Here is a 22,406-nt window from a genome sequence, read left to right on the forward strand (position 1 = left end):
GTTCTTTAATAACAGTCTCTAAATGAATTTTCTAATAAACCCCTTATTTCTTTAACTAGGAATGACTTATGAATACTATTATAAAGTTAACTAATTTTATGAAATAGGTTGTAATGGAAAAAATGTCCACGAATCTCAAGTTATTCTCGCCCTGAGGTAAATAGTCTTTTAGTGCAACTTGGCATGTAGTATTAGTGAGAGGAATATGAACCTGGAAGGCAGGAGTCCTAGCCTGAGACTTTAGTGACATGATACCAAGCTGGAGAAAATAACTACAATGTCTCCTCTTAGAACTAAGATTCCATGGCTACTGACTGGATATTCTGGCCACGTTACACAGACTACAAAGGATAAATGAAAATGTTGTGGAGATAAAAATTCAACAAAAGAACAGTAATTTGAAGATAAATTACTTCTTCAAACTTTTCTTTACAACTTACACTGCACACACAATCACAAAAAGGTATCAAATACAAGAGGAAGTGGAGTTATGAAGACAGTAAGGAAGCACATCACAAGGTGATATGAGGCAGTCTAGACCTACGTGTATTCACACATGTGTAAAATTCAAGTAACACAAAGACAAGATTCAGGAACATCTGGAAAAGCACTTTCAGGCAAAGAACATACCAGGCAGCACTCAGAGAAGGATTTTTTAGGAGGTCGTGCGGGAGGAGGTGGGCCCTGATCCCACTCCCAGAATGCCATGGAGTTCTGACAGACCAAGAGTTTCCCGGAAGGCTAAGAGGGTGGAGATGTGCCAATGACAGAGAAGCAAAAAAGAAAGGGACAGGGAGAAAGAAACAAGCAAAACAAGCATGCATATGATAAAGTTACAGCAAATAGGGAGGGAAGAGAACATGGCAGCACAAAGAAAGGCACTGAACAGGTTATGTTTTGGTTCTCAAGAAAATGCTTAAAATCATACAAATGGATGAATACATTAACAAAAACATCAAATATTTGAAATGACATTTTCTGCTTTATTTCTACACATTTGAGCTTCAAAAAATTGTTAAAAATATCTTGTGACTGCATTTTTCTTTTGGCCACAAATAAAATGTAGCTATAAGTATTCAAATATATAATTACACTTTTATTTTCAAATAGTACAAATAAAGCATCTTATAAAGGATGATCTTAACCTAAAGAAAAGTTTTCAAAATACGTTTCCAAGTGATCAGAAAGTCAAGAACAAAGAACAGTTAAATATATTTTCAGAAAAATAAAAGACATGTATCAGTTTGAAGAATAGTTTAATCATAATAAGTTACCTAAATAGGCTGATGTTAATGCTTAAATTATGCAGCATTCAAAAACGTTTATGAAATGTGCTGTGGTACACAGAAAGACCTGTTTCAGATGTGCTGAAATGAAATTGACAAAAGAGGTGTTCTCTGCGATAGGCCAGTAAAAAAGAGACTCATAATTTAAAATACAATGGGGTCATATTTTTTAAAAAAGGGAAGCTACACAAGGACAGAACACCGGCTGGAGTAAGCAAGCCCAGGTCATGGCTTTCGATGTCAAGGCCTCCTAGGAAGGCAGGCCACATACCTCCCTCAAGTCATTGTCAAGTCCAATGTGCTCAGAGTGCTGGCGAAGGCGTTCCTTCCTGCGCTGCGTGGTGGCACTCCGACTTACCCACCGACTGAAAAACAAACACATCAAAGAAGGTGCAAGTTAAAACACATAATGAAGTCACTTTTATTAAAAACAAAAAGAAATGGGGGGTGTTGGAGAACAGGAAAAGAGTGGATGGCTAATGAACACTGCACTGAAATAGGTGAATGAAAGGACTGGATGATTAGGCGTTATGTATATACGACAATTAACAATATGGAACGAGATGTGCATTACAAAGTGAACTGGGGGAAGAGAAGTGAGGAAAGATATGTATCAATGAATGAATGAACCTTTCTATAAACTTTCACTAAAAACACAATTAAAAAGACAAAACAAACAGAAAGAATGACCTGTTCAGCACAAAAGAACGACAGAATTTACTGCTTTGTTCTTTGCATTTGTGAGAGCTTTACTAAGCTATGATTCACATATCCTATAATTTAGCCATTTAAAGTATTTAAGTCTACGGTGTTTTTACTATATTAACAGTTGTACAACTATCACCACTTCAATAAAGTTTTTTTAAATTGAGGTTCGAAAACTGCACAGTTGCTATTAAACTTTTGTCAGATCTTAGACAAGTTAGTTCTTGATTATACTAGGAAGTCTTGACTTGCTCAAAATATTAGGAGAGAATATTCCTTTAACACAAAGGAGAATATTCTTAAAACCTATGTAAGTATGTTTTTGTTATTGCTATGTGCCATTAAGTCAGAACCAACTCATAGCTGACTCTCCAGCAGGTTTTTAAAGGTAATAAATTTCACAGGAGGTCACCCATCCTTCTCCCACAGTGTAGATGGTGGGTTCACACTGTGTGCCTTTGGGATCACAGCACAACTTCTTACCACTAGGCCACCCGAGTTCCCTTATATAAGTACTTAATGCTAAAATTCAATAATTCTATGCTATGAATTTGGAGAATATTCTCCATTGTGTGCCCTAATGCGTAAAAAGTCGTACTACCAACCCAAAGTCAGATGGATTAAACCCACCGGCTGTTCCACAGAAGGAAGATGGGCAATCTTCTCCCATGCAATTTACAGTCTGAGAAATCCAATGGAGGATCAGCTATGAGTCAGTTCCGATTTGACAGCCATGAGTTGAGTGGTACAAAGTCAATGAACAAAACTCATTCGGGGTTCTATATACTAGCAATGAAAAAACTTAAAGGAAAATTAAGGAAACAATTCCATTTTATAGTAGCATCTAAGAGAAAAAGATAGCTCACAATAAATCTAACCAGTGATGTGAAGGACTTAGACAATGACAACTATAAAGTATTACCGAAAGGTTACAGATTTAAATAAGAAGAAAAATAAAATACAAACTCTTTTCAATGGTCTATAAAACAATGGCTAAGCCTCAACTCCTCCCTCTGACGTTTAATGATACCATTTTCTTCTAACAGACCAGGTTCTGCTTTTAAATTCTTAAAATCAGTGCTAGTTTCTGACTCTTTGCTTTCCAACAATAATGGTTCAACAATTAGTTAAAAATATCTAACTAACAGTGAGTGACTCCATGCAGCAGAATAGAAATGCCCTACAAAGTTTTCTTGGCCATAATTCTTTATGTAATAGATGCCAAGTCTTCTTCACACAAAGTGGCTGGGTAAGTCTGAATTGCCAACCATCTGGTTAGTAGCTAAGACTTAACCATCACAGGATGGTACCAGGGCTCCTTCTATGGTGCCTTATACAGAAAGGTCTGTCCTAAGTGCTATATGGGACTTAAAAGAAATACTACTGCCTTTCAGCATTTAAATGTTCCTGAAATTAGGACAAGTCTTTTAATCCATTTGCATGCTTCATGTAAACGCTCTCCCTACTGACTGGCATGGCTAGGTTCCAAAAACTAAGTCGTATTGTGAAATTGGCAATATGTGAAAATGGAGTATGATCACACCAGATCACTACATGGAAGATGACATCATCATCAGAGAATCACAGCCCAGTCAAGTTGACACATAACCTTAACCACCACAGGCAGAGGGAAGCTCGCCACACATGTCATCTTTTACTACTGTCTCACGTACGTCGCCAAGGTAGAAAGCTTACAAAGCAGCAGCATAGCCATTAAAAGGACAAAATTTCTAAGGACACAGATATTATGAAGAGTGCTAATGATATAACACTGAATACAAAAGCAAGATACAAGAGTGTAATAGTCTAATTTTATAAAACAGAAAATGTGAAATGATTGTATGTAAACCAATAAACAAAGAACAACTTAAAAAATGTAAATACTACCTCAGACTATTTAAAAAAAACCCACAAAAAAATCAGAAAATGTGGACGTACACATGCACATATACAGAGACAAGATCAACACAATGGAGGAGCGTAACACCAAAATGTTAACATCTCATGGTGATGAGATTATGAATGTTGTTGCTAAGTGCCGTCGAGTTGCTTGTGAATAGTTTTAAAATTTACTCTATCACCAAGTTTTCTACTGAGAATACATGAGTTTAAATAAAAAGCCTGTAAAATACCTCTCAGCCCTTTACTTATCACTCCCATGAACTATGTATTTACAGCAATATTCTAAGAATATTTATGAGGGTATATCCCTGACACTACAGACCTAAGCATAACTTTAAAAGAAATTAGTATCCTTCCTATTTGGGGAAAGTCTTCATTCTTTTTTTTTTATTTAAAAAAAATTTATACTGGTTTATTTACAAAACTGATATATGTGGTTTTTCACACCAGATCTTTCCCATTTCCTTTACCACCCCCATCAAATTGTGTGACCCTATGATTAACCAAGCCCCACCAACTATCCTCACCCCTCTGCTCCCTCCCCTCTTGGATCCCCATACTCATTCTACAATAATGGTCTTATATAGTATTATTATACAGTCCTTATGGGACTGAGTTCACTTAGCATAATACTCTCCAGTCCCTTCATTATTTATAACACTTTATTATATTTCCCTTTTATTTTTATTTATAAAGTATCCAGTTCACACAAAAATTAAAATCTGCACACTTCGTTGATTGCTTTTAAAATAATCTTGGCATTTCTTCATTTCAGGATTTTGAATTCCCTCTCAGCCTGCTACTTAATAGAATACTAAATATAATTTTTAAATGGTAGAGTGAAAATGGTAACAAAAATGATAAATACTCTGTGAAGTGGCTTAAATAGAGACTAGATTTAAATAAAAAAATGTACAAAAGATTTGACTGTAGAGAGTTGTCGGGTAGAACACATTAAAAATGTCCATAAAGAAAAAAAAAAAAAAAGTCCATAAAGCAAAGAATAAACTTAAGACTTTAAAAATGGTAATGAATAGTACTGGGGTGACAGAAAAGGAGAGCTCAGAAAAAAGATATTAAGACCAAAATAGTATACAAACTCCATCTTGTGAACACATAATAAAGAAGAATGAAATATAAATAACAAACATAAATAACAAAGACTTACGTACAGATCCTTGACATGGAGGTTTTAGCAATCAATAGTCATGTAACAAAGAATGTCAGTGAAAGAGTATAAAAGGGATTTAAAAAACTGGAACCACTGAACAGAGCAGTCCAAATAAACAGTAAACATAAAGCAGATTAGAAACTCAGAAGCCAAAAAAGTTTGAAAGAGCAAGGATAAATATTAGCTTACCTAATAGAACTTTGTTGGATAAAACACCCTACTTTATTTTCAAAACAGGGAAATGAATACTTGCTTAAGAAAATGACTATGAAGCCCAGACATTCCTGGTCTTGTAATATAATTAGTTACCTTTGCATTATGAAACCCATTAACAAAACAACATTTTATTAAAGATCATCACAGTTCCTAAAGCCTGTCTATTTGTTTCTCTTTGGTAAAAAGTAAATTAAATTCTATCAACAGTTCATCAACCATTTATATAGGCTGACTACCATGGTTGATTATATAAATTCCTTTACCCAGTAATTAGTTCTGAGACCTTTTCTCTTTTAGTCTATAATCCACTTGAAAATGTAATACTTGATGCTAAGGGTAAAAATAGGAAACCTGGAGATTTTATTTAAGATTAAAAACAAGACAATATGGCTGAAATATTTTACCACTGAAATCGTCCCTCTTAAGCTCTCCCTGAGAACTTCAGCAGCAGAGTAACGGTTTGAAACCACTAGACTCTGTATAAGAGAGAGATGTGATCATCAGCTTTTATAATGATATAAAAGTCTTGGAAACACCATGGGGCAGTTTTATTCTGTTCTATATGGTCACCATGAGTCAGAATTGACCTGATGGCTCTGAGTTCAGGGTTTTTTGGGGGTTTTTTGAAAACAGTTCAGTTTTTTTTTAAGCACACCCTAGGTAATGCAAGTGTTCAAGCACTTGACTGCTAGCCAAAAGGTTCCAGGTCTGAACACAGCCAGAGGTGCCTTAGAAGACAGACCTGGTAATCTGCTTCCAAAAGTTTTCAGCCTTGAACATTCTATGGAGCAGTTCTACTGCAGTTCTTCAGTCAGCACTGACTTGATTATAATCAACAAGAACCACTCCTTGTCTTACTTACATTTCTAAATCATCACTATCTAACATGCCTTTGTACCTTCAAAAATCTTGCATTAAAACCTTTTCAAACAAGTTCTTTATTGTCTGATTCACTGCTAACCTTGCAGCTTTTAGTACAGTTACAGGAGTTCCATTAATATTTGCCAAATGAATGAATGAACAATCTTATGCTATAAAAAAAGGAAAATTCTTAAAAATAGTTTACCCACATCAGTATGACTAACAATTAACACATTTAACATTAAACATTAAAAATATGAAGAAACTGATGAATAATCTATTCCAACAGAAAATCTCAACCATTTCTGGAAAACACAACATTTTGGTGGCCTAATGAATAAGAGGAGATGTGTGTCATCAGAATTAGAGGTAAACTCATCAACAATCTGTGTTATGAAGATGACACAACCCTGCTTGCTGAAACTTAGAAGGACCTGAAGCGCTTGCTGCAGAAGTTCAAGGACTTCGGCCTTCAATATGGATTGAAGCTCAACATCAAGAAAACAAAGATTCTCACCAATGAGCCGATTGGCAGCATCAGTACGGATGGTGAAGAGATTGAGAGTGTTGAGCATCAGTTTGCTTGGCTTTACAAACAACACTTTTCATACTAACAGCCAGGAAATTAAAAGATGTATTGCACTGGGAAAGTCTGTTGTCAGGGTCCTCTCCAAAGTACTGAAGAGCAAAAACGTCAGTCTGGATACTATGGTGCGCCTGACACAGTCTGCAATTACTTGCTATGCATCAGAGAGTTGGACAGTCACTACAGATGACAGAAGGAGAGTTGACACCTTTGAGCTGTGGTGCTAGAATATTGAATATACCATCATGGACTGCTAGAAGAACAAACAGGTTTATCCTGGAGAGGGTGAAACCAGGCTCCTCCTTGGAGGCAAGGATTCTGAAGCTTCATCTGACATACTCTGGACATGTTACAAGGAGGGACCAGTCCTTGGAGAGGAGCATCATGCTTGGGAGGGTGCAGGGACAGTGCAAGAGAGGAAGACCCTAGATGAGATGAACTGATTTATTGACTGGCGTAATGGGGATAGGTGTATTGGAGACAATAAGATTGGCAAGGGATAGAGCAGGGTTTAGGGCTCTTGTACATAGGGTCGCTATGAGTCACAGGCAACTCAATGGAACATATAACAACAACACAACAATGAGTAGGAAGTGCTGCCAACCCAAAAGCAGGCAATTTGAGTGAACCAGTTGCTCCGTAGGACAAAGACAGGTAATCTCCTCTGTGCATTTTACACACTCTGAAAGCTCACTAACGGGTCACAGCTATGTATCAGTTTTGACTTGATAACACATAACATTTATATCAGAACCTTCCACAATGGGTTTGAGAACCTGGGGAAAGCCTGAACCTCAACAGTGGTCAACACCTCTTAGCACATTTTTTTAAGTAAACTGTTTACAAAGCAGGGTCAATTCTTCAAAGAGTTAAACTTTCAAACTGATTAGAGTAACATTTTCAGTTATTAATTATTTGCTTTTGCTTTCTAAACTGACTTCTTCCTTAAGACTTCCAACATAAACATTTCCACTATCTAGAAGATAGGACTATTTCTTCTGAATACAAAACTCTTTTGTCTTTCTAGTGAATCACCCTTTACATTGTCTTCAGTATAGTTGAGACAATCTATTTGAATAAGGAAATTCAAATAAAGTGTTATTTTGTTTTTTAAACCCACATTTCTTAGCTGTATCTTGTTCCTTTCCCAAACACCTGAAATAATATTGGCATGGCTACATTTCCAGTCTTCCAAAAGGTATATATGAGTGATATCCAATAAAAGAGCATGAAAGAGAACTATGACAGGAATCTTGTAAGACCAATGAGTTAAGAACTGGGATGCAAACCAAAAAGACTGGTTGTTTGAACCCACCAGTTGTCCTGTAAGATAAAAATAAGGTAGTCCGCACCTGTAAAGATTTACATCTTTACTTTGCCATCCAGATCATCCCCAACATGCTTGAGTGATTGCCACAGTCACTATATCAATCCATCTCACTAAGGGTCTTTCCTTCACTCACCCTCTAACTTTCCAACCATGATGGCCGTTTTCCAAGGAACAGCCTCTACTAACAACATGCCCAAAGTATTTGAGACAAAACTTCACTGTCTTTGCCTCCAGAAGCACTCTGGTTTCACCTTTGCTAAGACATACCTATTTGTTCTTTTGGCAGTCCATGGATATTCAGTACTCTACCACAACACAAAGGAAAACATTTTCTTCTGTCATCTTTATTCATTGTCCAGCTGTCAGATGCACAGGTGACCGGAAAGACCATGGTTTGAATCAGGCACACTTTCCTCCCCTCCCCCAATCTATAAACTGGTTGTTGTTATTGTTGTTAGGTGCAACTGATTGTGGATCCAAGTAAAATGGACAATTTCAATCTTTTCTTCATATATCATGATGTTTCCAACTGGCCTAGTGGTAAGGACCTTTGTTTTCTTGATGATGAGATGTAAACCATTTTCAAAACTGTAGTCTTAGGTTCTTGAAGCATGCCTTTACTTTTAGCAAGCAAGGTTGTAGCATATGCATAACAAAAGCTGTTGACAAGTCTTCCTCTGATTCTGATGCCACATTCTTATTTGTAGAGTCTAGCTTTGTGAATTATTTGCTCAGCATACACACTGAATTGTTAAGGCGAAAAGAAGCACATCCTTCCTGATATAAAACCAAGCTGTGTTTCCTTGCTCCTTTCAGACAACAGTTTCTTGATCTAGTTATAGATTTCTCACAAGCACAATTAAGTATGCTCCCATTCTTCTCTATGTTAGCCATAGTTTATTATGATCCGCACAAAGACCTTTGCACAGTCAATAAAACACAGAGAGACATCCCTCTCACGGCACAGAGATGCCTCTACTACTGATAAAGGTATACTTGAAAGCAAAAAGACTAGAAAGAAAATAGTAATTACTTTAAATAAATCAAAGTTGGAAATTTTGACTGAGACCTGTGAGTGGAAATTTTAAATTGTAAATAAAACTTGTTGTTGTTATATATTACCAAGTCAAGTGACTCATAACTGATGCTCCAGTGGATTTTCAAAGGCAGTAAATCACATGGGAGGAGTGTGCCCATCTTTCTCCAGTGAAGCTGCTGGTGGGTTTAAACAGCTTACCTTTGGGTTGCCATTGTTGTTGTTGTTGTTACGTGCTGTCGAGTCACTTGCGACTCACAATGACCCTCTGTACAACAGCTCTGAGCGTGCTCTTCCCTGAGGCAACCTCATCGTCTCTGACACATCTACAGCCATCCCCCTAGTCAATGTATCTCATGCAGGGTTTTCTTCTCTGGCACTGTACCTCCACCGTTCCAAACATGACAGCCCTCTACAAGGACTGGTCCTAAGAGTAAACCCTAAACCAAAACCAATGCCACTGAGTTGGTTATGACTCACAAAAACTCTGTTTCCAAAACTAAATTTTTACAGAAGGAGATGGCCCATCTTTCTCCTGTGGAAAGACTAGTAGAGTCCAACTGTCAACCTTTCACTTTTGCTAAAAGGACTTGTTATAAAAGGGAGAGGAGGAGGGCAATACACACAGCACTGCAAGTCCTTCTCTTAATCCATACATACCTGTTTTTCTTTCTTTTGGTACATGTTATCACTGTAAAGTCTCATATTTTGACCTTGACATATATCAATATTCTGACATATTTCAGAAACATATTTAAATGAACATTTCCAGAAAGCCAAAAGGAAAATGGCAGTTTTCATTCTTTCAGCTTATTAAAAATGACATTAATAGTACAACCAGGAACACACAGATACAAAAATATTCCTCCACATATATGCATCCTAAGGAATGATGAATAATATAATAACTAGCTTAGCACAGTGTTTATTAAAATAAAAAATTCAAATACTAAAGATCACAAAGTAGTGATGAGGAAAACAGGTGTTACCATCACATATTACAGATAACTGATTCCATCTGCATTTTATCCCTTTACCAATAGTACTGCAGCAAGTATCAATGAAGAGGCAAGTACTGAAATTTTTGCAACCATGTGGCTAAGGAAATAATCTACAAGAAGAAACATCATACTTTTAAGAACCTTTGCCTTAACTTATTTGAATCAAAAGGCAAAATTTCACCTTTCTTTATAATCTTAATTACCCCCACTGATACTCTACTTAGCGTCTGAAAATTCTAGTGGCTCAGAGCCCCTTCCATTCTGGGTACCCAGACTCTTACTTCAGAATTCCATTTCAATGCCTTATCAATGCCTGGCTCCTTTCTACTATTTTTCTTTGAGCTGCCTTAAGAAGATCACAGATGTACGAATTTAAAGGATATTTTCAAATGAGAAAACAAGCAAGTGCCCTCAACTTGTCCAAGACTCCCAAGTTGGTTAGTGGTTAAGATAAAAAAGTAAGTTACAGAATTGCTGATTATTAATTCAAACTTTTTCCTTCCAACTTACCATATTTCCCACTAATATCCTCCTCTCCTTCATTCCGTATTGGCCATTTTTAACACTTACTTGTTAATAAAATACTTGCATTTATCGAAGATTAAGGAACCCCCCCCCCCCTAAACAAGTAACTGTTTTCAATTCTTATCATAGTTAAGCAGTGGTGCTCTAGAAGAGCTGCTGAACACTCCACTCGTCATTCACTCACTCAAGAGAAGAATGTGCTTACTTGTTATTGGTTGGTCCTGTTGCCAACACATCGGATTGTAACTTTGGAAAGAACCCTCGCTCATATTTGCCTTGACCAATTTTCATATCAAGTAGATGTGGGTGAATTGCTGTATGATCCATTTTCATCAGTCGCTGCTCAATTGATTGGGCTAAAATTAAATTTATAACAAATTAGAGAAATTTCATTGGCTAAACCTCCAAAAACAATGCTTTCTCTGCTCACACACCTATCAGAGACTCAGTCTTTCTGACAACTTGAACAGATTTTTCACACCGTACTTCAGACATCAGTAACTGTAAAATGGTCGATTATATGTAAATAAATACTAGATGATTCATTTTCACATCATTTTCTGTCTTTGTTAAAAGCTGGCAAACAGGTTTGAGAAGTCTGCCATTTAATACTGACATAGTTCCATTTAAGGAGGAAATTCTATTTTCTTAAATATGATTCCAAGTATAGTAGTAAAAAAATTGGTGCCAACTGAAATATTTTCAAGGAGCTGAAAGACTATGTGAAAGGAGGAAGAAGCAAGTACAGCAGTCTTATGGCGTTATTTCTTTCTGCAAAAGTCAATTAAACATTCTTGTTCCTCCATTTATAAAAATAAAAAACTGTGAAGCATATTACCTCATTTTTAACAACAGTCACATTCTCATTAGTAAGTATCACTTTGGAGTGTTTTTTAAATCAAAAGGGACATTGCAAAGAAAAAGAAAATATGCAAGCAGTTAGAAAAATGGCCAGAGAATAAGTAGCTGGCCTTTTAAAGAGTGAAATAAAGTTAAAAGAGATGAATTGGTCAATATTTTTATTTTTTTTAAATCTATTTTTATTTATTTTTAAATTTGGTATACCGTCGAATTGGATCCGACTGGTACAGGAGGAGATTGTTCCTCCTTCTCCAGTGGAGCATCTGGTGGATTCGAACCACCCACCTTTGGGATTGCAGTGCAGTGTCCAACCACTAGGCCACCAGAGCTCCCTCAATACTCTTATTTCAAAATTAATTCAGAATGCTGGAAAACACCTTAAAGTCTCAAGAAATAAGTCTTTCTTTTATTTAAAAGAAAAGTTAGCTTGACTGATTCACACAGTTGAATTTGCAAGAGAAAATGAATAGTTGTGAAGATTAGGCCTTCAGTCCTTGGCCTAGAGATTACAGAAAGAAAAACAAGCAGTGGTGATAGGTGATAGTCGTGTTATACATAAAGCACAATGTGGGTACTGAGAACTTGTGAGTTCAGAAATGAACACATTTCTAGAAATACTTCAAAGGGGCCACCAGCGGTTCAGTGGGAGCACTCTCATTTTCTACATGGGAGACGCAGGTTCAATCCTCAGGCCCTGTGCCTCACACACAGTCATCTGTCAGTAGAGATCTGCTCTCCCAGGGTTGTTAGGAGTCAGAAGTGATCTGATGACACATCATAACAACAACAACAGGATGTCGAATAGGTTATAGTGCAGCCTCCAGGTTATGATGGCCTGGAAGAAAGATCTGGTAATCTATTTCTGAAAATCAGCCAATGGAAACCTTATATATCACAATGGTCCAAGTGACAGTTAATCATGAGATGGTACCATAATGGGCAGCGTTTCCATTCACTGTGCATGGGGCTGCCATGAGTCACAGGAAGACAGCTCAATGGCAGCATTTCAGCAAATCTATTAATTTTGTCCCTTTTCAATACTAGTTGTAATGCTCTTTATTCCCCTAAAACATTTACCATCTCCACAAGGAGGGGTGTGTCTGCCCATGACATTTAGTCATCTCTCACTTAAAGAACAGGCTTACTAATATCATATGCCATATTAATGCTTCATCTAACCTGTGTTTAAATGGGAATATTTCCCCTGAGAACTCATATGAATTTATCTAAAAAAATTCACTTAATTTTTACACATGCAACTTTTCTGGAAGCATACATAGTCCATATGTTCACTGCTGGGCAAAAAGATGTCATGTTTTCATGTGAAATTACATTGGATTTAAGAGCTTTTAACAGACGCCCCCTTTGTTCTAGCTATACTCTATATGCTTCCTAATACTTTAAAAATATAATTAACAGATGGTTCAGGCAAAACAATGTGTGAATTCACAATACAGAATTCTCTGAAGTTCCTGCTAATTTTATGTACCAAGAAATACTACAAAACGCTCGCTCACTGTCAATGAGTGCTTCTGCTCTCACTACCAAAAAAAGAGCTTTGGTTTTTCTGTTGAATTAAAAATGACAGATCCATTAGGTACTGAGTTTTTCTCATCAGGTTGGAAGCTCTTAAAAGCAAACAAAAACCATGACTCACAATCTTTTACTCTACAGTTTACATTTAAAAGTGTCATAGGAAATAGAATGCAATGTGACTTTTCCATTATATCTCCAGTGAATAATGAACATTCTGAAATTTTTAAATGCTTGGTTTAAGAGGACCAAAGGCATATTACAGCTAAATTTTAAGGCTTTATATCTATTTCCTTTGATTTGAAAGAAGAAAAATAAAACCCCTGTGAATTCTTAATAACCTTTTTTGCACAGAAATCACAAGGTCCCGGTGCCACAAATAGCCTCTACCTGAAGAGGTGACTTGTGAATGAAGCTCTTTTTGGTCACAGGCAAAACAAATAAAAAACAAAGCAACTAAAGTCAAATCAAGCACATACTGTGAAAATTCAGTATCAACAACAAAAATCAATCCCTATAGGTTAACGAGGAACACTTACTCAATACTTGCATCATTCAAGAGTGACAGGTGTGGTTACTATCTCTATAGCCTTTGCCTGTATTTTAAAAATGTTTTTGATGATTTGAGTACAATTTCATTTTCCAACATGTTAAATCTACATGGTATATATTTAAAATGATATTATGATGACAGTGGTAGTGCCAAACCCTGAGAAGTGGAAAGAAAATCTATTTAAACTGGAAAGATTCTGTTGTTTTATATACAGAAAGAAATCAGTGTTTAACTCCATTTATAAATTGTAAGAGAGAAGTGGAATTTGTTCAACCAGTTATTATACTATATAAACTGCTATTAAAGGACTGGATGACATACCACTCTGTGAACAAGCATAGCCACGCCTCTCATTTAACTCTCTAAACACCAGGAACACAGAGGCAAGGTAAATGCCATTTCCAAGAACAGAATCAATCAATCTCAATCTCTCTCTCTCTCTCTCACACACACACACACACAGAGAGGATCAAGGCAAAGTTTAAGCATTATCATATTTCTATGGGTATATAAACGGCCTTATTTTCTCCTTAAACATGTTCAAACTACAGCATCATCATACCTGTGGCTTTTATCAATTTAAGGGGGAATGGCAAGCAAGCAATAGAGGCAGGCAAAGAAGCTTTATTTGCTGCCTTCTTTTTTCCCAAGGAATGACTGCTTTGTAACTTAATTTTTTTTGGGGGGGGATCATAGTTTTGTGATTTACTTTTACGGTCTTTTTAAAATTTGATTCAAAGTTTACAAATCATATTGTCTTTCATTCAGTCATTTAAACACATATTGTTTTATAACAGTAACTATAATTCACTATGGTAATTAATGACATGTGCCTCAAAGCTGTAGGAACAAGTGTTCTTAGATAATGCCTTCAACCAAAGAGCAAACAGGAGGAGATGCATAGTAATAGATTAGTGTATTCATTAATGAAAATGTTAACAGCCAGCCATACATTTATAAAATGGTGGGGACTGGTGTATTTTACATGTTTCTGTGAATGAACTGATAATGTGATATTAAGGGTTCAGGAGCTTGAATCAGATCTGGGTTCAAATCATGACCACTAATTATAACTGCTATGATTCAGCTATAGATGAATTACTTAACCACTTAATTCACTAAACTGCAAAACCTAGAGAGAAATAATATCGTCTGACATACTCTGGGCATGTTGCAAGGAGGGACTGGTCCTTGGAGAGGGACATCATGTTTGGCAGAGTGGAGGGACGGTGCAGGAGAGGAAGACCCTCGATGAGATGGATCGATTCTGTGACTGGAGTGGTGGGAATGAGTGTGTTTGAGACGGCAAGTTTGGCACAGGATAGAACGGCATTTAGAGCTCTTGTACATAGGGTCGCTATGAGTCACAAGCGACTCGATGGCCCATAACAACAACACTTTATTGTTAAGATCAAATGTTAAAATACATATTAAAAAACACTTGACATAGTGTCTGGCACACAGTAAATATTGACTAAATGTTGACTATTTAAGATAGCTACTTACACTGTCAGATGTGATTTCGCAAGACCCACAAAATTCTGTGATAGAGGGGAAAACTGATGTCAGGATAGAGGGAAACATTCCTTGGCTTGAACAGAAGGACTCAGGGTTTTAACTTAATTAAAAGAAACTATTATAATTAATGGCATCTGTAGTGTCAAAGGTTTACTGTTCAAAGCATCTTTCCTAGCTATTGATTTTGCAATGATTTTATTGTATTAAGGAGAAAGGATTAGAGTTGGTTTCATGTCCCTTTCTACCTACTAGAGTCTTATACAAGTTCATGAGACCTCAATGCTAGGTTGGGTTTTTTTACTTTGTTTTATTTTGTGGTTGTTGTTTTTTTTGTTTGTTTGGTTTGTATTTTTTTATGGGGATGCCCACTCTCGTGGGACATAGCATGCAGCTGCACCGTTCACCAATCTGCAATACCAGCCTGCATACCACACTCTGTGAGTCATTCCTCTCGCAGGCCTGAGTCTCTCTAAGACCTTCCAGCAAACCAACAAACCCAAGAGACATACTGTAATGAGGGAAGTGAAAGGAGAAAGGACAGCTGATGTTGGAAATTAGGGAGTTTTACAGTAGATCAAATGTTTGCGACACTGTTGACTCTATACTTAATTGAAACTGGTCTGCTACGAATCTTAGCAGAATGAATTATGACTGTGGCACCACTAAAATAAATTTTTTATATACATTTAGCATCATTTCAAACCTAACTATTTAAATATCTTTTAGATAAAAAAGTGAGATGTAAAAAAGGCAACATAGTAACAAGATTGAAATTAACATTATTCCCATTAAGTCAATAAAGAGAACAAGACAAGCTTTTAATTATACTCTATTCAGCTTGTTTTCTCTCTCCTTAGTAAAGACGGGAGATCATACATAAAGAAGGTTGTGTAGTTAATGTAGTTGGCTGTTAACTGAAGGTTGGATTTCCATCGACTCAGAGGCACATTGGAATAAAGGCTTAGTGATCTACTTACTTCCCCCCCAAACCAGCCATTAAAAATCTATGGAGTACAGTTCTACTCTGATAAACACAGCGTCATCATGAATTGGAGGTGACACTACGGCAACTGGTTTTTTAAATTAAGAAAGAGGAAAATTTTTTTTAAAAAAGAAAGGGAAATCAAGTAGGTATGGGATGGACATTAAGCCCAGAAAGAGAAGGAAAAGGAACTATAAAAAAGAAGTCTTAATACAGGGCTATTATTAACCATGAAGTCTAAAATGGAAACCAGATTTTCAAGTATATATAAAACCAACAAGAAAGACTGCAAGGAAATGATAGTGGATTTTAATTTCACTTAAAAAAAACCAAAACAAAACATGCGAATGTACCTGCTTCTTTCAAAGTGCTGCATTTCTGATATATAGATGTCCGCATGGTGGGTGCCCTGACGTTATACAATCTTATCTTCTCAATACGAGAGTCAAAGACCCGAAGCAAAGGATCTTTCTCTTCCCACTGAGATATAATCTTATTATCAATAAAGGTGGCAAACATCTGTGTTTCAATGAAGCGTGAAAGAAACGGTAGGTAAGGCTCAGGCTGGTCAGACAGAAAGGAAGCCTGTAATGAGACAATGAGCAAAGTATTAGCACAAAGAGACTTTGTCAACACTATGGGATGATCCTATAAGTATCTGTTGCTAAGGTTATTTTTTCCCCTTTCATCTTTTAATCTTCTAAAACAAAACTGACCCTTGACATTGGGGGAAAAAAACTTTGCTTTTTCTTCTAAATTCATAGCACTTAAGTCACTCAGGTCTGGCACTGATCCTAACTTTTTAAAACTTGATTTACATTCTGTTCTTGCTATTATGTAGAAAAGTGAGCATCATGGATGATAGATGGTGGCTAGGTTGCTACATGATCATCAATCATCCACTTCACTTACCATTAAATCTGATCTCTTTCCCCAGTGAGCTGTAATTCTTCCACCCTCTACCTTTAGCTTACTACTGTGTATCTCCAAGCCATAGGCAGTGAGATGATTTAACTTGATACAATGATGATACAATCATTAGCAATAACTTTGAACAAACAAGCATGGAATTTGTGCTTAGGGGTGAAATCTTTTTGCTCTTTTTCCAATCAGGCATTTTCTAAGCCCCGACTCTTTTTAGAAGCTGATGAGCACATGTTTAGTGAAGATCAAACTCTTCCCAGATCTGTGTGACACTATAGTGTGGACTTCAATAACTAAAAAGAGCATTTCCTGAGAAGCCTTTAGAAAACACGTACAACAAGCAAGTTGTATTTTCTGTTACCTAGTTGTTTGTGCAGGGAATGGTTCAGTAAATTGCAGTAAAAAAAAACGTTAATTTCTTTCCATCGTTCTCCTGGCCTATATTTGCATGTTAGTGCTGTTACGTGCCATCAAGTCACCTGCAACTAACAGTGATGCTATGCACAACAGCTCTGAACCCTGCTCCATCCAGAGCGAACCTTATTGCCTCTGACACACCTACCCTCATTACCCCAGTCACTGAGTCAATCCATCTCATCGAGGGTCTTCCTCTCTTGAGCTGTCCCGCCACACAACATGCCCAAAGAATGTCAGACGGAGCTTCAGAATCCTTGCGTCCAAGGAGTAGCCTGGTTTCACCCTCTCCAGAACAATCTGTTTGTGCTCCTAGCAGTCCATGGCATATTCACTACTCTTCTCCAGCACCATAGCTGAAAGGCATCAAGTCTCCTTCTATCATCCCTAGTCATTGTCCAATTTTCTGATGTATAGCACATAATTTAGAAGACCATGGCCTTGATCAGCCACACTTTATCTCTAGACTGAGTGCTCTTCAGCACTCTGGAGAGGTCCCCAACAGCAGACATTCCCAATGCAATTTGACTTTTAATTTCCTGGCTGCTGGTACCAAGAGTGTTGATTGTGAAGCCAAACAAACTAAAACTGCTAACAATCTTAATCTCTTCACTGACAATCGGCCTAGTGGGGAGAATCTTTGTTTTCTTGATAATCCATATTGAAGGCTGCAGTCCTTGACCTTCTGCAGCAAGTGCTTCAAGTCCTCCTCAGTTTCAGCAAGCAAGGTTGTGTTTGAATCTCAGTTTGGTTCTGGCTAAAATCTGCACATGAAGTGTGATTTTGGGTACTGGGTTGGTCTTGCTTTTTATTCTTTTGACTTGAATCAGTGTAGCAGGGGTCATAGGGGAAAGATGGAAAGGTGAGATGTGATATAAAACTATTCTTAACACTCATCAGCTTCTACCCAGTATATTTTTTTCTATTTGAAAAATCTAGAGGTATTTTTTACTTCCTTACAAAAACTGACTTAATAATTCTAAGGGCTTCCATAATTCAGACAGATTTACATAAATTCAAAAGTTTATCGTAGTCTCAGAAAGGTACGTTATTTCTTCAATGAAGATTTTTACAGATTATTATTAATTATTAATCACACTTTTTATAGAGGAAAAGAGACTACCACCCAGGCGCCACTTGTCCTCTCCACCCCTCACCACTGTTTCAATGAGTACAGTGTCTGGCTTTTTTGTATTTAGACCCTTACATACTCTTTAACATACAGAAGTTGACTGGACAATAGTGGACAGTGGGTATGACCTGTATCATTTAAGGTCAGCAAAGATTTGGCCTGCAAGAGTAGTAGTATATGAAAGTTCTGCAAATTTTTCTAGTAAAAAAAGATGATGATTACAATTCTTCTGGAGTCCAACATGAAACTTTCATTTCTTTAGGGATTACATAAAAAAGAATTCCATTTATAGTTTGGAGCTACATGAAGATTTAAGAAGGAAGAAAGTACCAGTTCTTAATTTAGATAAGAATTTGAATTGCCCAAAGGATAATTCAGAAGTGTATATAGATTAGTTCCAAACTAGAGAGAAAGTAATATGGAAAATGGTTAAGTTTAATGAGAAAGGAACCTAAGCAAAGGACTACATTTGGAGAAATGAGAGGATTTTTAATCTATGAAAGACATTTTCTCAAACATAAAGTTCATTAGAACTTAATTGTTTAATACGCTTGGTCAGAGAAAAGTATCGTATGAAATCAGAAATTCTTTTACACTGTCAATCTTTACACAATTTTTATGTAACTGTTATTTGTAAGATGTTACAGGATTGCCTGGTTGTAGAGTAGGCTTCTGGAATGTTTTGGTTCCCTGGGTAGGCCTTTCATGACACATAGATACTGCTTAGCAAAAAGCCATATATTTGTTCTAACAGCAATGTCCTGGCATGGCTAGTGGAGAGGCCGCGGACTGAACTGTACCCTGGTGACTTCAAAGAATTAATGCAAAAAAAAAAAAAAAGAATTAATGCACAACTCTAAGTGCTTTTAGCTGAAGAACAAATCTGAGAATGTATCAAGAAAGCCAGACACAAACATGTCTGTTCCCTTCTGAAAGAATATTCTAAAGTAAAGCTTACACAGAAGCTTCAGCTTTAGCAGATCAAAAGCAAGTATGTCACTTTAAGGCACACCCGACCCAAATAAATAATATTTTCAGTTGCTTCATGTGCATGTCAAGGTTAGATAATGAAGGGTCCGATTATAACAATTTATATACAGTGTCAGAATGTCAGCATGAGTAAAAAATAACTTAATAACATTGGGAATTTTTGTTTTAGTCGAGTATACACTACATAAAGCATTCAAGATGTAACAAGGTCACAAAATTGCTGAAAGTAAAGATAAAAGTAAAAGGGAAAAAAAGTTGGGATTGTTTCTCTTCCCTCACCTCAAACTTCAGAACAAGGCTATGGAACCTAATTTATAAGATAAAGACAAGCTATAAGAATCTACTAGAAAAGGAACAGGCCTCATTTCACTAGCCTGATTATATATAAAATAAGAGTAAATAAAATCCTTACAAGGCCAGGTAGTGTTAGCCAATTTGAAAAACCTGGGTAATTTAGGAGTTTCTATAATTCAGGAAAATTTAAAAAGTAAATTATAGGCAATTAAGCAACCAGGTTTAAGAGTAAGATGATTTCTTTTCTTATAAAATTATTTTATCTAGCAAAAAAAAAATACTGATAAAGAAAATTCCTTAAGGGAAAGGAGAAATCAATGCTTCAAAAAAAGTTAACAAAATCAGTAATAGAGGCCATTGCTGCTGTTTGCCATTGAGTCAGAACTGACCTTTATCTGACCCTCTGGCGGGTTTTCAGAGGCAGTAAATTGCACAGAGGGAGACTGTCCATCCTTCTCCCACAAAGCATCTGGTGGATTTGAACCTCATGCCTTTGGGATGGCAGCATAGCTTCTTACCTAGTGGTAGCATCTCACTAGTGGTAAGGAAATGCACAGGCAATCCAAACCTATACACAGTTTGAATCGACCACAGAAGAGAGGTGGACAATCTCTCATGCGATTCACTGCCTTTAAAAACCTGCTGGAGGTTCAGCTATGAATTGGTTCCAATTCAATGTTATACAACAACAAGAAGAACATCCAAACAAGAAAGAAAATGATAGTTCTTTTTACTTTGTCAAAGTTCTGCATCTGTTCCCGATTAGTCAGCCAGGATTCCATATCCTGGGCCGTCTGAATCACAAATGCTTCATAATCCGCAAACATCTGTGTAAAGCGGTTAGCAAAGACTTCACGGAGCTGAACATTGAGCTTGTAGTCCCTCAGTTCAGCCTCTTCACATTGCAACTTTAAATCTTTTTCTTTCTCTCCCAGAGATGCAGAGAGGTCCATTTTTTCCACAGTCACACCAGTCCTCTTAGCTAGAGCCTGGAGTCGGGCTATAGTTTCATTGCCCTTAAGTAACTCATACATGCTGATGTTATTAGTGGAGACATTCCCATTCTTTTTGTCATTGACCAAGTCCTTCAAAACTAGATTCTTCAGCTTGGTGGCACTCTCGCTGCCGTGTAGGCTGCCCTCAGGAGGGATCCCAAACTGAAGAAGAACTTCAGAGAGTTCCTGGATGAAATCCACCTTATTGGGGAACTGTGGAAATTCTTCAGGCAGTTCAATAAAATGGTTGTCAATATCTACAAAACACAAATTAGCCTGAGAGAGAAAAAAGGAAACAAACACAAAGGTTATTTAATTGTATGTTCTAAAATATTCTGCCATTATAAACAAAAAACACAGATTATAGTGTCTTTTTATGTTAACCATCTCAAGGTTCAGAATATTTTTCTTTCTTAAAACCAAATATTTTTACCAGTTATTTCCCCTAGAATATCAAGTTATTTTTGTTTTTAATACCAAATTATTATGCAGATAAACCCGTGAGAGCTGGAACTCCTTTGGGTGTTTTTTTTTCCTGAATCTCACAAGTAAGTTTTCAAACTCTAGCATGGTTTTTTCACTTCTCTTCTGTTGCTCCTTTTAGTGGAAAATATTTGAGTTTTCCTTTCTGACAAGTTTCTACTTCTAAATAAATTGCAATGTTTACAGGTTTTACTGTATATAAGTTATCAGCAAATTAACACATTCTGTACACGAGTCTACAATATTTGTCATTCATTAAAACAAAAATTCAAATCAAAACCACTAAGCTGACTGTGGCTCATAGAGACCCTATAGGACAGAGTGCAACTATCCTATCGTATTTCCCAGGCTGTAACCTTTACAGAAGCAGACTGCAACATCTTTCTCTCATAGAAACAACTGGTGGGTTCAACCCCAACTATTTCTGTTAGCAGTGCAGCTCATCTGTTAAGTACTGGTAAATGAAGTAAAGGTGCCAAAAAGTCACAGCATCTTGCATATAGAAGGTTTTGAGTAAAGTATTCATTGAAGGAGTTTGAAATTTCTATCCCACTGTCCTAATACCATCTATGACTTAGAATTGACAATAATTGCTAAAATTTAGAAACTGCAGTATTCCAAAATGAGATGTAATTGGCAAGATCAATTCAATTCACAGATTTATCCATACATTTCCGTATTATCCAAAATTAGGCTGAACTGTCTATACAATAAAACCATTTCAGAGGACATTAAGCAAATAGCAGGAGACAGAGAAAGTGGTAAGTAGAGACAGTGCTTAGATAACTACAAATGACTAAGCTTTAAATAATTAAAGAGTTGTGAAAACGTGTCAAAAATCAAGAGGCAATTTTTGAGGTTTCTTTGCTTACACTCTAAATTTTCAATCAAAGATTTGACAGAGGGTTAAAAAAAACAAAACATCTGGTGCGAGTGTGGCAAGTGACCACTGGCACTCGGTAGAAATTTATGGCACCACTTTGGAAATAAAAGGTTTGGCGTAAGAAAAAACAAAACAAAACAAAACAAAAACCAGCCAACTGACACAAACCCTTTTAAAGTATTCCTTTTCTTTAATCATTTTTTATATTAATTTTAATGAAAATTT

At 36.6% G+C, this 22,406-nt stretch overlaps 1 protein-coding gene across 2 annotated transcripts in view; it reads right to left on the minus strand.

Moving 5' to 3' along the window:
• DENND5B (DENN/MADD domain containing 5B) overlaps positions 1 to 22,406 on the minus strand; it is a 234,482-nt gene that overhangs the window by 62,266 nt on the left and 149,810 nt on the right. For both annotated transcript variants that reach the window (XM_006895083.1, XM_006895082.1), the window contains 4 exons: positions 20,555 to 21,091; positions 16,420 to 16,651; positions 10,825 to 10,975; positions 1,558 to 1,651 (listed from right to left, as the gene is read on the minus strand). In XM_006895083.1, coding sequence (XP_006895145.1) covers positions 1,558 to 1,651; positions 10,825 to 10,975; positions 16,420 to 16,651; positions 20,555 to 21,091 — 1,014 coding nt within the window. The remainder of the gene's footprint in view (positions 1 to 1,557; positions 1,652 to 10,824; positions 10,976 to 16,419; positions 16,652 to 20,554; positions 21,092 to 22,406) is intronic.

Source organism: Elephantulus edwardii, unplaced genomic scaffold (assembly GCF_000299155.1).
Source record: "Elephantulus edwardii isolate Elephantulus edwardi_28Jun2011 unplaced genomic scaffold, EleEdw1.0 scaffold00157, whole genome shotgun sequence".
In the NCBI taxonomy this organism is placed as follows: Eukaryota; Metazoa; Chordata; class Mammalia; order Macroscelidea; family Macroscelididae; genus Elephantulus; species Elephantulus edwardii.